Source organism: Portunus trituberculatus, chromosome 50 (assembly GCF_017591435.1).
Source record: "Portunus trituberculatus isolate SZX2019 chromosome 50, ASM1759143v1, whole genome shotgun sequence".
Lineage (NCBI taxonomy): Eukaryota > Metazoa > Arthropoda > Malacostraca > Decapoda > Portunidae > Portunus > Portunus trituberculatus.
The window spans coordinates 26,459,248-26,476,747 of NC_059304.1; the positions used below are offsets into that span (position 1 = coordinate 26,459,248).

General features: G+C 41.2%; 1 protein-coding gene across 1 annotated transcript in view; it reads right to left on the reverse strand.

The window, feature by feature from the left end:
* Positions 1–17,500, reverse strand: part of LOC123499929 (adenylate cyclase type 2-like) — a 52,479-nt gene that overhangs the window by 8,681 nt on the left and 26,298 nt on the right. Inside the window, exons 3-4 of the mRNA XM_045248461.1 lie at positions 12,166–12,331; positions 4,635–4,742 (exon numbers count right to left, since the gene is read on the reverse strand). Of these exons, the coding sequence (XP_045104396.1) occupies positions 4,635–4,742; positions 12,166–12,331 (274 nt within the window). The remainder of the gene's footprint in view (positions 1–4,634; positions 4,743–12,165; positions 12,332–17,500) is intronic.

Below are 17,500 nucleotides of genomic sequence, written 5' to 3' on the forward strand. Positions count from 1 at the left end.
AAATAAGAATCGAGGGAGAAAGGCCCGAGGGTGGTTTGTTAAGGTCGTGGATTGTGCAGAGGGAATAGTATGGCCAATACCATTAACTTCTGTCACACCTCCAAGATCATGACCCTAATTCCTACAGATATCACCTACTGGTCGACCGAGCTGTGTTCAGTGAAATATTGCAGTGAATAATAACTCGAATATGTAGACAGGACACAAACTGGAGGACGACACGAGAACCAGGGCGGAGTTTGGCCATTTCACAACGCTTCATGGCCACAGGTAAGGCCTACAAATCCTTCATCAACTTATTATCGTGTTTATCGTATTATTATCATCCAAGACTCGATTTCCAATTGTGACTGACCACGGTATATCGTGTTTTGTTATGGTAGGTTCGTTATGCTATCGATCCATCATCGTTTGACTTTCGGTCATTTGTCTTGCTATCATCTAGATTGTCTTACAGTTTTTGAGCAGTCACGAATACGACGACTATGAAACGCATACAATGTGTGCTAGATTTCAAAATTTTTCTTCAAGTCATGTTGATTCGTGGCGCTGTTGCTATCACACCGGGCTGTCTGGGACGTGTCCTTAAGTAACGAGTCAAGCAACTCCAAGAGGCCAACGCAGTTGGAAATGACGTATGAACTTACTGAAACAGTTGCAACGCGCCCTTTACAGAGTTAACAGTTGGGAGAGTGAGAAAAAAACTAATGAAGGAAACTCAGAAAAAATAACTTCATTGTGTAGTAGGTAGATATGATATGTGGAGTTTCCAATTAAGATTATAACTTAGGGACAGAATATATATATATATATATATATATATATATATATATATATATATATATATATATATATATATATATATATATATATATATATATTTTAGTATCGATGGTAGGGGTAGCAGTATCTTAAAAATTATGCAATAATATTCCTGATACAACAACTACTGTTACCACAACGAACAACACCTCTGCTACTACTGCTACTAATTCTACTAGTACTACCACAACTACTATTATTACGACTGCTGTTGCTACTAGCATCATTGGACACACCAAAAATACTAGATATCTGTATAGGGTCTATGAGACACACACACACACACACACACACACACACACACAGATGGTGGAGATATTTGGGTGTGTCTCCTTTCACGTGTAGCCCCTGTTCACCTAGCAGTGAGTAGGTACGGGATGTAAATCGAGGAGTTGTGACCTTGTTGTGCCGGTGTGTGGTGTGTGCCTGGTCTCAGGCCTATCCGAAGATCGGAAATAATGAGCTCTGAGCTCGTTCCGTAGGGTAACGTCTGGCTGTCTCGTCAGAGACTGCAGCAGATCAAACAGTGAAACACACACACACACACACACACACACACACACACACACACACACACACACACACACACACACACACACACACACACACACACACACACTCCGCGTAGTGTAGTGGTTAGCACGCTCGACTCACAATCGAGTGAGCCCGGGTTCGAGTTCCGGGGGCGGTGAGGCAAATGGGCAAGCCTCTTAATGTGTAGCCCCTGTTCACTTAGCAGTAAATAGGTACGGGATGTAACTCGAGGGGTTGTGGCTTCGCTTTCCCGGTGTGTGGAGTGTGTGTTGTGGTCTCACTCCTACCCGAAGATCGGTCTATGAGCTCTGAGCTCACTCCTTAATGGGGAAGACTGGCTGGGTGACCAGTAGACGACCGTGGTGAATTACACACACACACACACACACACACACACACACACACACACACACACACACACACACACACCGCGTTGTGTAGTGGTTAGCACGCTCGATTCATAATCGAGAGGACTGGGTTCGAGTCCCGGGAAGCGGCGAGGCAAATGGGCAAGCCTCTTAATGTGTGGCCCCTGTCCACCTAACAGTAAATAGGTACGGGATGTAACTCGAGGGTTTGTGGCCTCGCTTTCATGGTGTGTGTTGTGTGATGTGGTCTCAGTTCTACCCGAAGATCGGTCTATGAGCTCTGAGCTCGCTTCGTAATGGAGAAGACTGGCTGGGTGACCAGCAGACGACCGAGGTGAAGAAAGATTACACATACACACGGACACACGGCAATATGTCCCTCCATAGTTAACCACAGCTTCAGACGTCGTGGCCACACGCGCACCCTAATTGAATCTACATGCTAGAGCCTAAATTGATTAGGGTAATAGTGAGAGACGCAAAGGAACTATCCTCTTCTGCTGCATCATCTGGTGAAGTGGAGTGACGCCAAAAACTTGGTTACCACCTTTCTCTGACGCACCAGCCGACAGCCACTCAGATATACAGTTTAATATTCAACGGATGTCAGCAAATGATAGACTGATTTTCGTGTGGTGTTCGTGAGGCGAGTGACGGGAAGATAGGGAGATAGAAACGCTGAGAGAAAACAGACCACAAGCAAAGGCCAAAGTTAATTTTGTGGACGTGTGTGTGTGTGTGTGTGTGTGTGTGTGTGTGTGTGTGTGTGTGTGTGTGTGTGTGTGTGTGTGTGAGAGAGAGAGAGAGAGAGAGAGAGAGAGAGAGAGAGAGAGAGAGAGAGAGAGAGAGAGAGAGAGAGAGAGAGATGGAAAACCAACAGATATAGAAGTATGATAAACAACTCCAAGAGATAACAAGAGTGCCGGCAAGAAAACGGCACACGAAAACAACTAGCAAAACGAGGAAAATATCAGGAAGCGTTGGTGTGATAAAAATGTAAATTATTCTGTTACATGCCACAACAACTTGGTCATATGACACCGCTAGGGTTAACGGAAGAACGCTACATCAACCGGGCAATTAAGTTTTGGAAAGATTTGGACACGAGTCATCTTAACCAGCTACGCCACCCAGCCCCTTTGTAATGATGACTTCTGGAGTGATAAAATTTTCTTTCATCTCTTGGTAACGGTGCACCTTATACTGCTTGACCAACATAAATGGTTCCACTGCATACCAAAACAAGGCTTTCAGGTTAATGATACTCAATAGAACGATGATTTGTAAAACAAGGAATATAATCCACATTAGACTGGTGTTAAAGAGATAGAGTTAATTTAATTTCTTCCATCAGCTCTTTTATGCCTTCTCAAACGTCTCAGCGCTTAATCTCCAATACTTTTCCAGGTTCTAATGGAGATATCAGTGTGCTAAAGGGTATTCGCATGATAGTTTCGGAAAGATTCCGCACCGTGAAGATAAAATATAAGAGAAACACACAAACACAAACACACAGGAAAACCATCTGACTTTATGTTCGCTATACCCTCTGAAAGCAGTAACTCGTCAAATAGGAAACTAAAACGTTTCAAAATTACCATTTCAGATTATTACGAAGTGAGCGACGTTGTGTTGAAGTTCATCTACTAGATATTCCAGCTTATGAGAGGCCCAGTCCGACCGTGAGATCATCCAGATTGTTACGACACTGACGTCAGTGAAAACTCAAATCTTTCAGTTTTAAGCGACACACGTTTCATTACTTCTGGTACTTCTTGATGCATTGATGGGTAACTTGCAAAAGTGGACAGGTGTATCACATACAATCTTTCGATAACCACTGCAATTCTCTTGAAAATTGTTATCATGTCATAAAGATTTCACGTATAAAAATGAGCCTGTCAAATCTGAATTTGCACTGGACATGCGCAAACATCTGAAAACCATTCATAAACCAATGAAATGACGAAGTTGAAATTTAGTAAGTAATGAGGTGAAATTTTGTATTCCTTTCGTCTTCACTTATTTTGTTAAATATATGAACACAAAATAACTCTCAATCTTTAACATGTTGACAACATTGATCTTCACACAATCACACGTATGTTTGTTACAAGTAGTCAGTATTCTGAAATGTTCACTAACTTAAGTGATATCAGTGAGACCTGACACATACTATAAGAAGCAATATGAAATATATCATCGATTGATTTATGTGACAAGACCGTTGGCTCGAAACACGTCCTTCCGTTATCGTGATCTGAAGTTCGTAGTTTTCTGGGAATATGCTGATAGACATCCTTGTGGGTAATCTGTCCTCGGGGTGTGTAGCGACGCTCGTTCATCGTCTGTCAAAGTGTTTTATTGGTTTTATGTATTCTTCTCACGTCTTGCTGTCTCTCGCCTGCCATACCGCTGCAAGAGGCCTTCTTTGTTTTTTTCTCACCTATATTTTTTGTCTACTTCTCCAACGAAAGAGAGAATTTCCAGTCTTCCATCCCTGTTACTGGCAGACTCTGGGGCGACATTAACAAACAATTTTGATTAACGAAATTTAACTTAGACGACTTTTTTGTCACAGCTTTTATCTTAACCTCCGAATCGTTCTTGGAATTGGTTGTACCCGCCATAGGATAGGATAGGATAGGTACATTGTATACAAGTGTATCAGTCATTATAGAAATCTGATGCAATCTTTCGTAATGTGGTGCAACATGTGTGAATGCTGACCTCGCCTTTTCCTTAAACAGGGGTTGCAGATGCTCCTCTTTCATAAAACTAACTAGTGATTTGTTGCATTCATGATTGACTCAGATTACTAAAACAAATTACTATAATCTCTATAGGTAGGATGCATTTTATCTAGGTATCACTACCAGTGAGAAATAAATGTAATGCACGACACAATACGCCCAGTGGAGATTTCCCCCGTCACATGACCGACGCCCTTGTGTCAGCATCTTGGAGGCTGGGTGCTGCGGCGGACACCGGCGGAGAGCAGTAAGAGATAGCCGTCGACTGGGGAAGTGTGGGTGTGTCAAGTGTGTGTGAGTCTAAACTACGTGCTTCGGGACTTAATTAAGTGACCCTATGAACTCAGTGACATTACGAACACTTGCCCGAGTTTAAAACACGTTTCCGTATGTACTTGTACGTTGTGTGTGGGCAGCACTTGTAAATTTGTACATAATTTTTCCTCTACACCTTGGTTGCTTAAGAACACCAAAAACTACCAGTGAAACCACTCGGCTGGACAACAGATAAAAATAATAAACTTAATAACTTTGTGGGCCTACAGAATCTACAGTTGGCCTGCTAATCAAACAAAGTTAAGCTCTCTATACCAAAAAGGCTTAACATGGTTTTTGATTGGGGATACCTCCGGAGGTGGATTATCTTTAAGATTTTACGTTGTGATTAATTTGATAAAGATGGACGACAGCCAAGGAGCCCACTCTTCGCTACTTAAGATTTATCATCCCATCAAGGGATGTTCTGGATGACCTGAGTGACTGTTGGATATAATAGACTACACCTTCAGGAGTGTAATTTGTGGCAGACATGGTGGGAGAGCCGGGGAGATCTTGGACAGCCGCACGGGAAGAAGTGATGCGCCAACGCTAATAATTAGAGTATCAAATACAGCGTTATTTAACCAATAAGGAATGCAGCTCTCCAGCAATTTTTACTTTGCGTCTTCCTTTGTCCTCTTTTTCGGTGCGCCCTCATTTACCTTCTTTGTAATAGAACCCCACGTAGCTTTTCCGTGCCGTTGAATGGTGAAGCCAATCAGGCTACATGTTTCCTCATAATACTGACTGTATAAAGGCCCAGCTGCATTTCCTGTATTGGCCTTTTCAACCTCACGGATCATCATTTCCAATATACCAAAGTAAAAAAGAGTAGGAAATGAAGCACTGATTAGTGGAGGGGCAGGCCAGCTGAGCTTAAGGCTGTAAACAGTGAAACAAAATACACGCACCTTGCGCTTGATGGAATCTACTTATACATTATGAGCTCATTGTCAATCTGTAGAACACCACCTCTCCTCTACTAAACCTCATCTTTTCCTCACCGAAAAAGAGCTGTTTGAGGCAACTGTAGAACACCACCTCTCTTCTACTAAACCTCATCTACTCTTCCTCACCGAAACAGCTGTTTCAGGCAACCGAGAGTAGCCTTTTTTCTGTTCCCTCCTACTTCCTCTATCCTCGTTTTCGCCCCAAAGTTGGATGTTGCGTTTATCTGCGCAACGAATTAATTTGTTGTCGTGCCCACGCTCTTGAATCTTCCGAGTTTTCCATCATCTGGCTTAAACTCAACAGTCACTATCTAACTAAATTTATCTGTGCTGTCTATCTCTCCCCTAACTCCTCTGACTACTGTAAATTCTTTGACTACTTAACTTCCAAAATGGAGCACATTCTGTCCCTCTACCCTTTTCCGGAAATCTCTATGCTTGGAGATTTCAATGTTCACCACCAGCTTAGTGAACTAACCTTCAACTTTGCTATCTTCCATGACCTAGAGCAACTGGTGCAACACCCTACTCGTATTCCTGACCGTCTTGGAGACACGCCCAACATTCTTGATCTTTTCCTTACCTCTAATCCTTCTGCTTATGCTGTCACCCTATCTCTCCGTTGGGCTCCTCCGATCACAATCTCATTTCTGTATCTTGTCCTATTTCTCCAATCCTCCTCAGGATCCCCAAAGGAAGGTGCCTCTGGCGTTTTGCCTCTGCCAGTTGGGGGACCTGAGGAGGTATTATGCTGATTTTCCTGGAATGATTACTGCTTCCGTGTCAGAGACCCATCTCTTTGTGCTGAACGCATAACAGAGGTGATAGTGTCTGGCATGGAGGCGTACATTCCTCATTCTTTTTCTCAACCTAAACCTTCTAAACCTTGGTTTAACACAGACTGTTCTCGTGCTATACATGATAAAGAACTTGCCTGCAAAAGGTAGTTGAGCCTTCCATCTCCTAAATCTCATGCACTGTATATTTCTGCCACGTCTGGTCTTCAACTTGCCAAACACTCTTTCATAAATAGAATATGTCAGAAACTTTCAAACTCCAACTCCCTCGTGACTTCTGGCATCTAGCCAAAACATCTCCAAAAACTTTACTTATTCATCTTTCTTTTATTTCATCCTGAATGCACAGCTGTCATCTCATCTGTTTCTAAAGCTGAACTCTTCTCTCAAACCTTTGCTCACAACTCCACCTTGGATGATTCTGGGCTTGTCCTCCTCTCCTCCTCCCTCTGACTATTTCATGTCTACAATCAAAATTCTTCGTAATGATGTTTTCCATGCCCTTGCTGGCCTAAACCCTCGGAAGGCTTATGGACCTGATGGGGTCCCTCCTATTGTTCTCAAAACTGTGCTTCTGTGCTTGCACCTTGCCTGGCCAAACTCTTTCAACTTTGTCTATCGACTTCTACCTTTCCTTCTTGCTGGAAGTTTGCCTACATTCAGCCTGTTCCTAAAAAGGGTGACCGTTCTAATCCTCAAACTACCGTCCTATAGCTTTAATCTCTTGCTTGTCTAAAGTTTTTAATCTATCCTGAATAGGAAGATTCTCAAACATCTGTCACTTCACAATCTTCTATCTGATCGCCAGTATGGCTTCCGTCAAGGTCGCTCTACTGGTGATCTTCTGGCTTTCCTTACTGAGTCTTGGTCATCCTCTTTAGAGATTTCGGTGAAACTTTTGCTGTCGCGTTAGACATATCAAAAGCTTTTGATAGAGTCTGGCACAAAGCTTTGATTTCAAAACTGCCCTCCTACGGTTTCTATCCTTCTCTCTGCAACTTTATCTCAAGTTTCCTTTCCGACCGTTCTATTGCTGCTGTGGTAGACGGCCACTGTTCTTCTCCTAAATCTATTAATAGTGGTGTTCTTCAGGGTTCTGTCCTGTCACCCACTCTCTTTCTGTTATTCATTAATGACCTTCTTAACCAAACTTCTAATCCTATCCACTCCTACGCTGATGATACCACCCTACATCTTTCCACGTCCTTTCAGAGATGACCAACCCTTCAGGAAGTCAACAGATCACGCAGGGATGCCACAGAGTGCCTGACTTCTGATCTTTCTAAGATTTCCGATTGGGGCAGTAGTTTTCAATGCCTCAAAAACTCAATTCCTCCATCTATCAACAAGACACAACCTTCCAAACAACTATCCCCTCTTCTTCAATGACACTCAACTGTCTCCCTCTTCCACAATGAATATCCTCAGTCTGTCCTTTACTCATAATCTTAACTAGAAACTTCACATCTCATCTCTTGCTATGAAGTTCTAGGCGTTCTGCGGCGTCTCCGCCAGTTTTCTCGCCCCTCCAACTGCTAACTCTATACAAGGGCCTTATCCGTCCTTGTATGGAGTACTCTTTCGCATGTTTAGGAGGGTTTCAATCGTACACCTTTATTAGATAGGGTGGAATCTAAAGCTTTTCGTCTCATCAACTCCCTCCTCTGACTAACTGTCTTCATCCTCTTTCTCACCGCCGAAATGTTGCATCTCTTTCTATCTTTTATCGCTATTTTCATGCTAACTGATCTACTGATCTTGCTAACTGCATGCCTCCCCTCCTCCTGCGGCCTCGCTGCACAAAGCTTTCTTTTTTCTCATACATATTCCGCCCAACCCTCTAATACAAGCGTTAACCAGTATTCTCAATCACTCATACCTTTCACTGGTAAACTCTGAAACTCCCTGCCTGCTTCCATATTTCCATCTTCCTGCTACTTGACTTCTTTTTAAGAGAGAGGTGTCAAGACATTTGTCCCAGGCTTTTGACTTATTCTTTCGTATCTCTTATGGAGACTGCAATTCCAGTGGGTCTTTTTTTCATAATATATATATTTTTTTGCCCTTGGCAGTTCTTCCTCTCACATAAAAAAAAAATTCTTACAAAATGTCTGATAAATTACCGTTTTTGTTATTTCACTGAAAAAAAAAGTGTATTATTATCTCGAACTTGAGAAAGAAAGGATTTTTACTGTTTTGTTCTTACATCATTTCATATTCAGGCTTGAGAGTATATCTGGACGTATACCTGGACCAAGACCGATACTCAGATTTAAGACTCATTAAGAGGCAAGACACATTTTATGACAAAATCGAAGAAACTTTGTTAATACGCCACATGAATCTTCTGCTACTGGAGGAGAATCCAGCCACTTCCAGTTTGAGGCGCCTGACGTAGATCTACAAGCCGGGTATTCCAGTATACGCCCCATCACCTCTGGCGTGAGAGGCGCCCCTCACAAACTGGAGAAGCTTTTTTCGAAGCCTTAGTCATCGGCTCTAGGAAGTATCAGTGACGCATACCTAAAGCACTCTAGTTACCTCATCGAGAGGTTAAAAAGTGTTAACATGTGCAAAAAAAAAAGATGGTGAGCTTTGATGTGACGTATTTGTTCACTTACGTTCCGGTGGATATCGCCTAAGATGCTGTGAAAAGTGCTGGAAGGTAGAAGTGAGGATCGCCTTCCAGTGTACAAGCCTGACTACATAAGGTTGGTGGAGTTATGCGTAAGATTTGCGACATGTTGGCTCAGGTTATGTGAATGACTTTCTAGTGGTCACTGATGTGACAACAAATATTGACAGGCTAAAGGAGAAACTTAATTGTGTTCACCACAAGATACAGCTCACTGTGGAGGAAGGAAGTCTCGGACAGATTCCTTTCCTCGATGCCCCCTTGGTGAAAACAGGCGATACTACCTCCTTCAAAGTATGCAGGATATCAACAAATAAAAATGATTACGTACACTAGTTCAGAGCGCATGACACAGACAAAAAGGGGTGTAGTAATAGGGTTTTCTTTACGTGCTTACCGTGTGTGCAGTGACGTTTATATAGAGGAAGATGTTCGGTACATAATTAACACGTTCACCAAGCTGGGATACCAGAAGGGCCTCCTAGCAGACCTAAAGGGCAAGGCGCACAGGGTCCTGGAGAGGAAGAACAGAGAGGAGGAGCAAAGGAAATATCAAATCCTCTCAGAATGCGAGTGAACGCAAGTTCTGGGTGCAGTCTTCCACCGCGCTGGTTGAAGGTCACAGGAGGAAGTGAGATCGGCGAGTTACTTCGTTCAAAGCAGAGCAGCATCCCTGACAGCGTAGTTTACGAGATACCGTGTGGAGGCTGCGACTGTAGCTACTACGGAGAGACAAACAGGGGTTTGGTTATTAGGGTGAAGAGGACCGTGCAGACGTGAGGCACCACCGCACATCTAGCGCCCTCTGGTGAACCACGTAGATAAGATGGGGAATCTGCCTGACTGGATAAGTGCCAGCATCTTGCACAGGTGCTGGAGGCGTTATACACCAACAGGAACAAACACATAAATAAGATGTCTGGAGATGTCGTGTAAACAGATCCCACTGCAGCACTTTGCGCCCCCAAGGTCATGGGCGGATGGACCAATCAGCGACCTGGTTTCTGGTTCGGTGGCGCACTGTGAGTTTTACCTATACCGTAGAGATCAAATTCCACTCTAAGTCTCTGAATGGCCAATAGGAAAACTGGGCGTATTCTGGGCGTGTTATTGTACTATAAGTATGATTTCATATATATTGCATGAGACCTTCGACTTTGTGCTTGTCTACACTGTAAAGGTCAAACTCCACACTGAATCTCTGAAGGGTCAATAGCAAAACTAGGCGTATTTAGGCATGTTAGGCGACTGAAGTGTAACAATGTATTTGATGTACATGATTTTCGACCTCGTACGATGAAGATTGCTTTTTTTTGAGGGAAAGAAAGTAACAAACGGGTATATATCATGTCCAGCTAGAAGAGAAGAGGCAGAACAAGGAGAGAACAAGAAGGCAAGAGAGAGAGAGAGAGAGAGAGAGAGAGAGAGAGAGAGAGAGAGAGAGAGAGAGAGAGAGGTTGCGGTTCCAGATTTCGAGAGAAGAACCTGTGGAATGATGGCAGACTATTCCTTGTATTAGTGTGTAGAGCTCTATAATTGACAATGCAGTCTATATAAGAGTTGTCTCATGAGACTGGAAGGAGGAACTAAGCGATAAAATGTTGTATTGGTAGAATGTTTAGTTTTAAAGTTTTATATATGTTGTGTGATTTTCACTTTGATATTCGATACATCATATTATGAAGATAACATTTGGTGAATTTTTGTGTTGAATATCTAGAGCTTTTAAGCTGATACTTTAATACTGATGCAGTGGTTGTGAAGTTGTGTGGTAAATATATGGGAATTTCAAGTTGCTAAATGATTATAAATGTACTTAGTTTTCGTTGAAGTAAATGTAGAAAATTCAAACAGTATACGCTATTTTACCTCGTAGGTACCTACTATAATGAGTCAATCTTCACACACACACACACACACACACACACACACACAGACAAAATAAAGGTTCAGTAGAAATAGTCTATTTCAGTTTCCAGAAAACATTTCATAAAGTTCCTCATAAGCGCCTCAAGCTCAAGTAAAACTTAAGGCGTACCAGGTGCTCTCTCCGTGTGGATAGAGGATTGGTTGATATAGACAATGTAAGTAGTGGCGTTCTTCAAGGATCAGTCTTAGGACTAATACTTTTAATGATATACGTAAATCAATGATATAGACGGAGGGATTATAAACAAATAGTAAAAATTCGCAGATTGCAAATACAGCTGAATCATAAACCAAAAGTTAAATTCTGCAGTTATTTTATCTATGCTGGGGAACAACCTAAGGGCAACAAATATATACTATTTGAGAAAAGGTCCACTTACGTTATGAATAAGGCAAATGTATGGGAAGCAGGTAGGGAGTTACCGACTATACCAGAGGATGGGATAAATGATTAAGAATATTAGTTAACTCTTACATTAGAGAGGTGGACAGAATTAGGGTGAGAGAAAGAAGAAATGTATGTGCAGAGAGACGACGGGAAGATATATATATATATATATATATATATATATATATATATATATATATATATATATATATATATATATATATATATATATATATATAACTCATTGTTATGAAGTAGATGTGAATCTAAACAACATTCAAATTACACCAAATTAAAACTCGTGTAAACAATCAAGTAATCATGTAAAGGAGTGAAGGCTGACCGTGGCCTTCCATTTGCCAATTTGCTAGTGGATTTGTGTGTGAGTCCGGGTGCGCTCTCTCCAAACACCTGACCTGATAACTTAATGAAATTTCACAATAAAACATTGTTACCTACATGTCACCATGATACCCAGGTTTTAGGTGGTTACACCAAAGATGCGCTTGGGTGGTCATATGGGCCCTAACATGGGTATCACTATAAATAAAATTACCTGGGCCACTAATGGGCGGAGGCTGAACAGCGCTTCTTACATATACCTACTCTTCAAGTATGCCTATAGGCGCTATAGGCCATAACATAGAAAAAAAAACCCTCCGCTGTCTCACCTTCCTGCCAAGGACGAGACCCCGCTGAATGGGAAGCCACCAAGGACACAGATGCCGAGGTCAGTGAGGCAGAGGTTGAGCAGCAACAGGTTGGAGGGTGTCATCAGCACGCGGAACTTGATGAACATGGCCACTACCAGAGCGTTGTCAAAAGTACCCAATACTCCTGCGGGGAAAAATTAGCATCGTAATTATGAGAAAACTTTTAGTCTTTTATCTGTGTGTGTGTGTGTGTGTGTGTGTGTGTGTGTGTGTGTGTGTGTGTGTGTATTTGTAACTGGCCACCCTGTAAGGTATCCCGCCCTTCATAATACTCAAACGAAAACAAATGCTCCCGCTGTGTTTAGTCCATTAAGGGGTTTCGGAAAGGACATCCCACAATGTTGTGCTTTACTCAAACCTATAACTAGAAAACTAAGTGTTATGGTTTCACCTAAGGGTATGCGACAGAGTACTTTTCTTCCTTGGTTTACTGACAAAAATGTATCACAGGTCGTTGTAAATCCTTAATACATAAAAACAACTAGTAACATAATGTGATATAATAGTATTGGTGTGCGTGTATGTAGCTACTCGTCTGTGGTGTGCAAGTGTAAGAAGAAATAAAGAGGAAAAAAAATGTATGTGTTAGCTCTGTGCAGGAAAACCGTAAAAACGAATAGTAGGTAGACATAGTTTTAGGAAAATGTTAAAAATTACTTTTAGAGTGGTTCAATAGAGCATGGGACAGAAGAGTGTATGGAAGAAAATGGGTGAGTGTAACGGCACACTACATATTTACCTAGTTGTATATAACAAGGTTCGAGCTGGGATAGTGACCCGTCTCCATATCTAATTTTATCCAATTTTCTTAGATTTGTGCACACTTTCTGCTGTTATAATCTAATCATTCAAGTTGTTCCAGATTTCCACCGTTCGATGTTTCTCAGACATTGACCTTTTCTGATATTCTTAGAATGTCCTCTTGTCCATCTACCTCCATCTTCAATTAGTGATACCAGGTTTTGTTTATTGATCTTTTCCATATGGTTCACTATTTCGTACATCGTTATTAGATCTCCTCTCTCCCGTTTATCCTCTATCCTTCAAGGATAGTAGTTCCATTTCCTTTAGTCTGTCTTCATAGGGAAGGTCTTTTATTTCTGGCTTCATCTTTGTGGCTTTCCTTTGGATACTTTCTAGTTTCCTGATGTCCTTTTGCATGCGTATATTCAAGTCCAGATCTTATCATCGTGGTTATAATCTTTTTCATCATACTCTTGTCCAGGTAGTTAAATGCCGCCATGACATTTCATAGTGTTTTTATGTTGAAGCAAATAACCCATTTATGTGTCTTTTTGGGGTCAGGGTGTCTTGTATAGTCATTCCCAGGTCCTTCTCTTCCTTTTTTTCATTATAACCACTTTTCCCATTTAGACTCCCACTTAGGTCTTTTATTAATTTTACCCATTTCAATCACATGACATTTTTTGTCATAAAATTCTAACTTCCACTTTTGGCTCCATTCCTAGATCTTATCGATATCTTTTTGCAATTCCATATAATCCTGATTGTTCTTTCTTACTCTCAAGAGTTTCGCATCATCGGTAAACAAATTTATGTAACTACTCAGGTTCTTCTGTATGTCGTTAATATATATTTGAAATATTATTTGTGCCAGCACTGACCCCTGTTGTACGCCATTATTTACTCTGCTTCAGCTTGATGTTACGTTTCTTATTAGTGTCCTCATTTCTCTTTCTGTTAAGTAATCCCCTCATCTAGCTTAAGATATTCCTGTACTCCTCCTATGTTTACTCTTTTCCATAGAAGTCTTCTATATGATACTCTGTCAAAGGCAATTTTAGTATTTAGATACACTGTGTTCACCCATGCATCTCTCCCTTGTACCTCATCTATTACTTGCGCGTAGAAACTTAGATGTGTTATACATGGCCTTCCTTTTCTAGATCCAAATTGGGAGTTGTTTATGATTTCATTCTCCTCCAGATAATCCATTAATTTTTCTTTAATCGCTATTTCACAGAGCTTTCCCACAACACTCGTCAATGACACATGCCTATAATACAAGGCCTCGTTAAGACGGACCACTTAACAAAGTATTGAGTCTAGATACCACATTTATATGATTTTTTGGTGATTTGTGGGTTTGTGGTGGTGCTTTGGGATGTTATCTTCGAAGTCCATACCCGGGTCACGGTTTTTAAAGGAAAACAATGAAGCACAAAAATTTACAAAATAATAATTTTTACTGGGCATGAAATAAAATGATGGGGTAAGACGGAGATCCGTCTTATCTCGCAAACTGAATATGAAGAAACAAATCCTAATTGGCATAAAGCACAGATGAAAACTCTTCCTCGTCATCATTGTATCCTTTCACACTGCCCATGAGCCAAATTTATTGGTACAAATCAAACGAACAAACAAACAAAAATAAAATAAAATAAACTCCATCATCATCTATCCCTGCACAACTTAATGATGTACTCAACACCAATGGTCCTTCACCCATTGGTCCATTGTCGCCACAGAACGCTTCTTATTTCATAGGGCAGAGAAAACTATTTTCATAACTCAATTCCTCCATCTATCAGCTCGACACATCCTTACAGACAACTATCCCCTCTTCTTCAGTAAAACTCAACTGTCTCCCTCTTCTACACTGAATATCCTCGGTCTGTCCTTCACTCGTAATCTTAACTGCAAACGTCACATCTCATCTCTTGCTAAAACAGCTTCTATGAAGTTAGGTGGTCGGAGGGATCTCTGCCAGTTTTTCTCGCCCCTCCAACTGCTAACTCTATACAAGGGTTTTATCCGCGTACGGAGTACTCTTCGCATGTTTGGGGAGGTTCCACTTATACAGTTTTATTAGATAGGGTGGAATCAAAAGCTTTTCGTCTCATCAACTCCCTCCTCTGACTGACTGTCTTTAGCCTTTTTCTCACCGCTGAAATGATGCATCTCTTGCAGTCTTCTACAACTATTTTTATGCTAGCTGCTCTTCTGATCTTGCTAACTGCATGCCTCCCCTCCTCCTGCGGCCTCGTCGTGCAAGGCTTTCTTCTTCCTCTAACCCCTATTCTGCCCAACTCTCTAATACAAAAGTTAACCAGTACTCTCAATCATTCATACCTTTCTCTGGTAAACTCTGGAACTTCCTGCCTGATTCTGTATTTCCATATTCTTACGACTTGACTTGACTTGAAGAGGGAGGTTTCAACACATTTATTCTTGTCTTTTGGCTAACTCTGTGTGTGTGTGTGTGTGTGTGTGTGTGTGTATCGGTCCTACTCAAAGCAGTGACATTTCATAGCAGTGAAATGACAAAGGAGTGATAAGCCAAATATAAATTTCAAAGGAGTGTCACTTTATAGGATTGTCAAAACAACGAAGGTCTTTCCCATTCTCTTTTCTTCTCTTTTACGAAAAGTAGGCAATATGGACGATAACTGTAAGCTTGGAAATACCATGTCTATTTTGAATATTGAACACACTAGACTACTGCACCGAACATTTCTACTCAAGCTTTTCTTCTAATATCCCAAACCTCGAACCAATCCTCTCCCTGGAGCCTGACTTCTCCAACACCTTCCCGCCCTGTTGCTTCATGCACGAGTTTGTGAATCTCAAGTTTCATGAAGTAGCATGTGAGGCGACACCGATTTTGTTGGCGAGTGTACTTCTTAATTAAACATAAAATGATAAGAACGATGAACTTATTGTTTATGAATTGATTCTAATGCTTCAGAAGTTACACAAAATCATAAAATGACGACAATAATAATGTTATTTTTTCTGAGTCAATTTTAATGCCTTTGAAGTAATACCGAATTAAAAAGTGGCAATTGTGCGCGTGCTGTCCCGCCTTTCGGTTGGTGTAGTTGCACTTGGAGCTTTCGGTTGTGATTTTCACTTACTTAAATTTATTTGTCAAATTTTTTTTAGTCCATAATAGATGAATATCATTTTGTAAAATCCAAAATGAATAGAGACAAGCTAGCATTCATTGGATACATCTACCATCACCAGCTATCCTGAATCAATAATCATTATTTCTGGTGCAAGGACAAAAAATGTAATGGTTCTGCAACTTTTTGTGATGTGAAAATTTTCAATATCTTGGGTGGGTCGGTATCAGAGGGTAAAGCGTACAATCACGACCCTTCTCAGACGGTAAATATAAAGTGTACAGGCTGTTGATGCAATCAATTAATCAAGGCCAAAGGTACCACTTCAGTGCCAGCTGCATTTGTCCAAAAAGTAACACAGGAACTAATCATGAACACCGCAGTAGATATGCCTTTCAAATCCACTATGAGGCAAGTCATCCATCATATCTGAAAAAAAATTATTCCAAAGGAACTTGAACGTGTGATAGATATAATAATTCCAAACAAATCGTGGGTCACCCAAACAGGGAAAAGAAACTCGACACGGAGACGTAGATGATCAAAGCGATCAAATGAAAAGGGATTTAATAAAAAGAAAACTACTACATAAATCAAGAGATGGATCGATTGATTGCAGGGAACAATTAAAAAAGAGAAAAAAACAAATCCAGGGGGATGAGAGGCTTCCAACTGTTGTCAGGAACCACGGAATTGTTCCTCCAGACGAATACCTTTGGGGGATTGCAAACATTTTGCATTTCAGTACAAGAAATGTAAAGGACTATAAAGTGGAAGATAATTTCAGTGATAGAGAACAAAATATTCTAACAATTTGATGATTCTATTTTATTTTCTAAATAGTCATATCAATTTTACCTGTGTTACACACCTTGCACCTGACAACGCGGCCGAAGAGATTAACGGTCACTTCGCTGCGATCTGTCAAAAACTCCCTCCCCTTCACTCTACTACTCTCCCAGCCTACCTCCCTGCCCTCTCCCCTCCACCCCCTGTCCCGGAGGTTGATGTTTACAGGAAGCTTCTTAAATTTAAACTAAACAGATCCACCACTCCCACTGATCTCCCCATCAAAATTTACAGAGAATTTGCCCCAGAACTTGCCACACACCTTTGCTCTATCATCAACGCCTCCCTTTCTCAATATTCCTGCCCCGATGACTGGAAGACATCTTACGTCACCCCCCTCCCCAAAATTTCCAATCCACAGTCACTGAATGATCTAAGACCAGTCGCCATCACCCCTATACCCAGCCTTATCTGTGAAGATTTTGTGTTCGACTGGGCCTATAACAAAATTTGTAACTCTATTGACACACAACAATTTGGCAATATTAAATCCACCTCCACATCTCACTACCTTGTCAGCTTCCTGGAATTCGTCCACAGCCACCTGGACAAACGCAACACTTCTCTAGCTA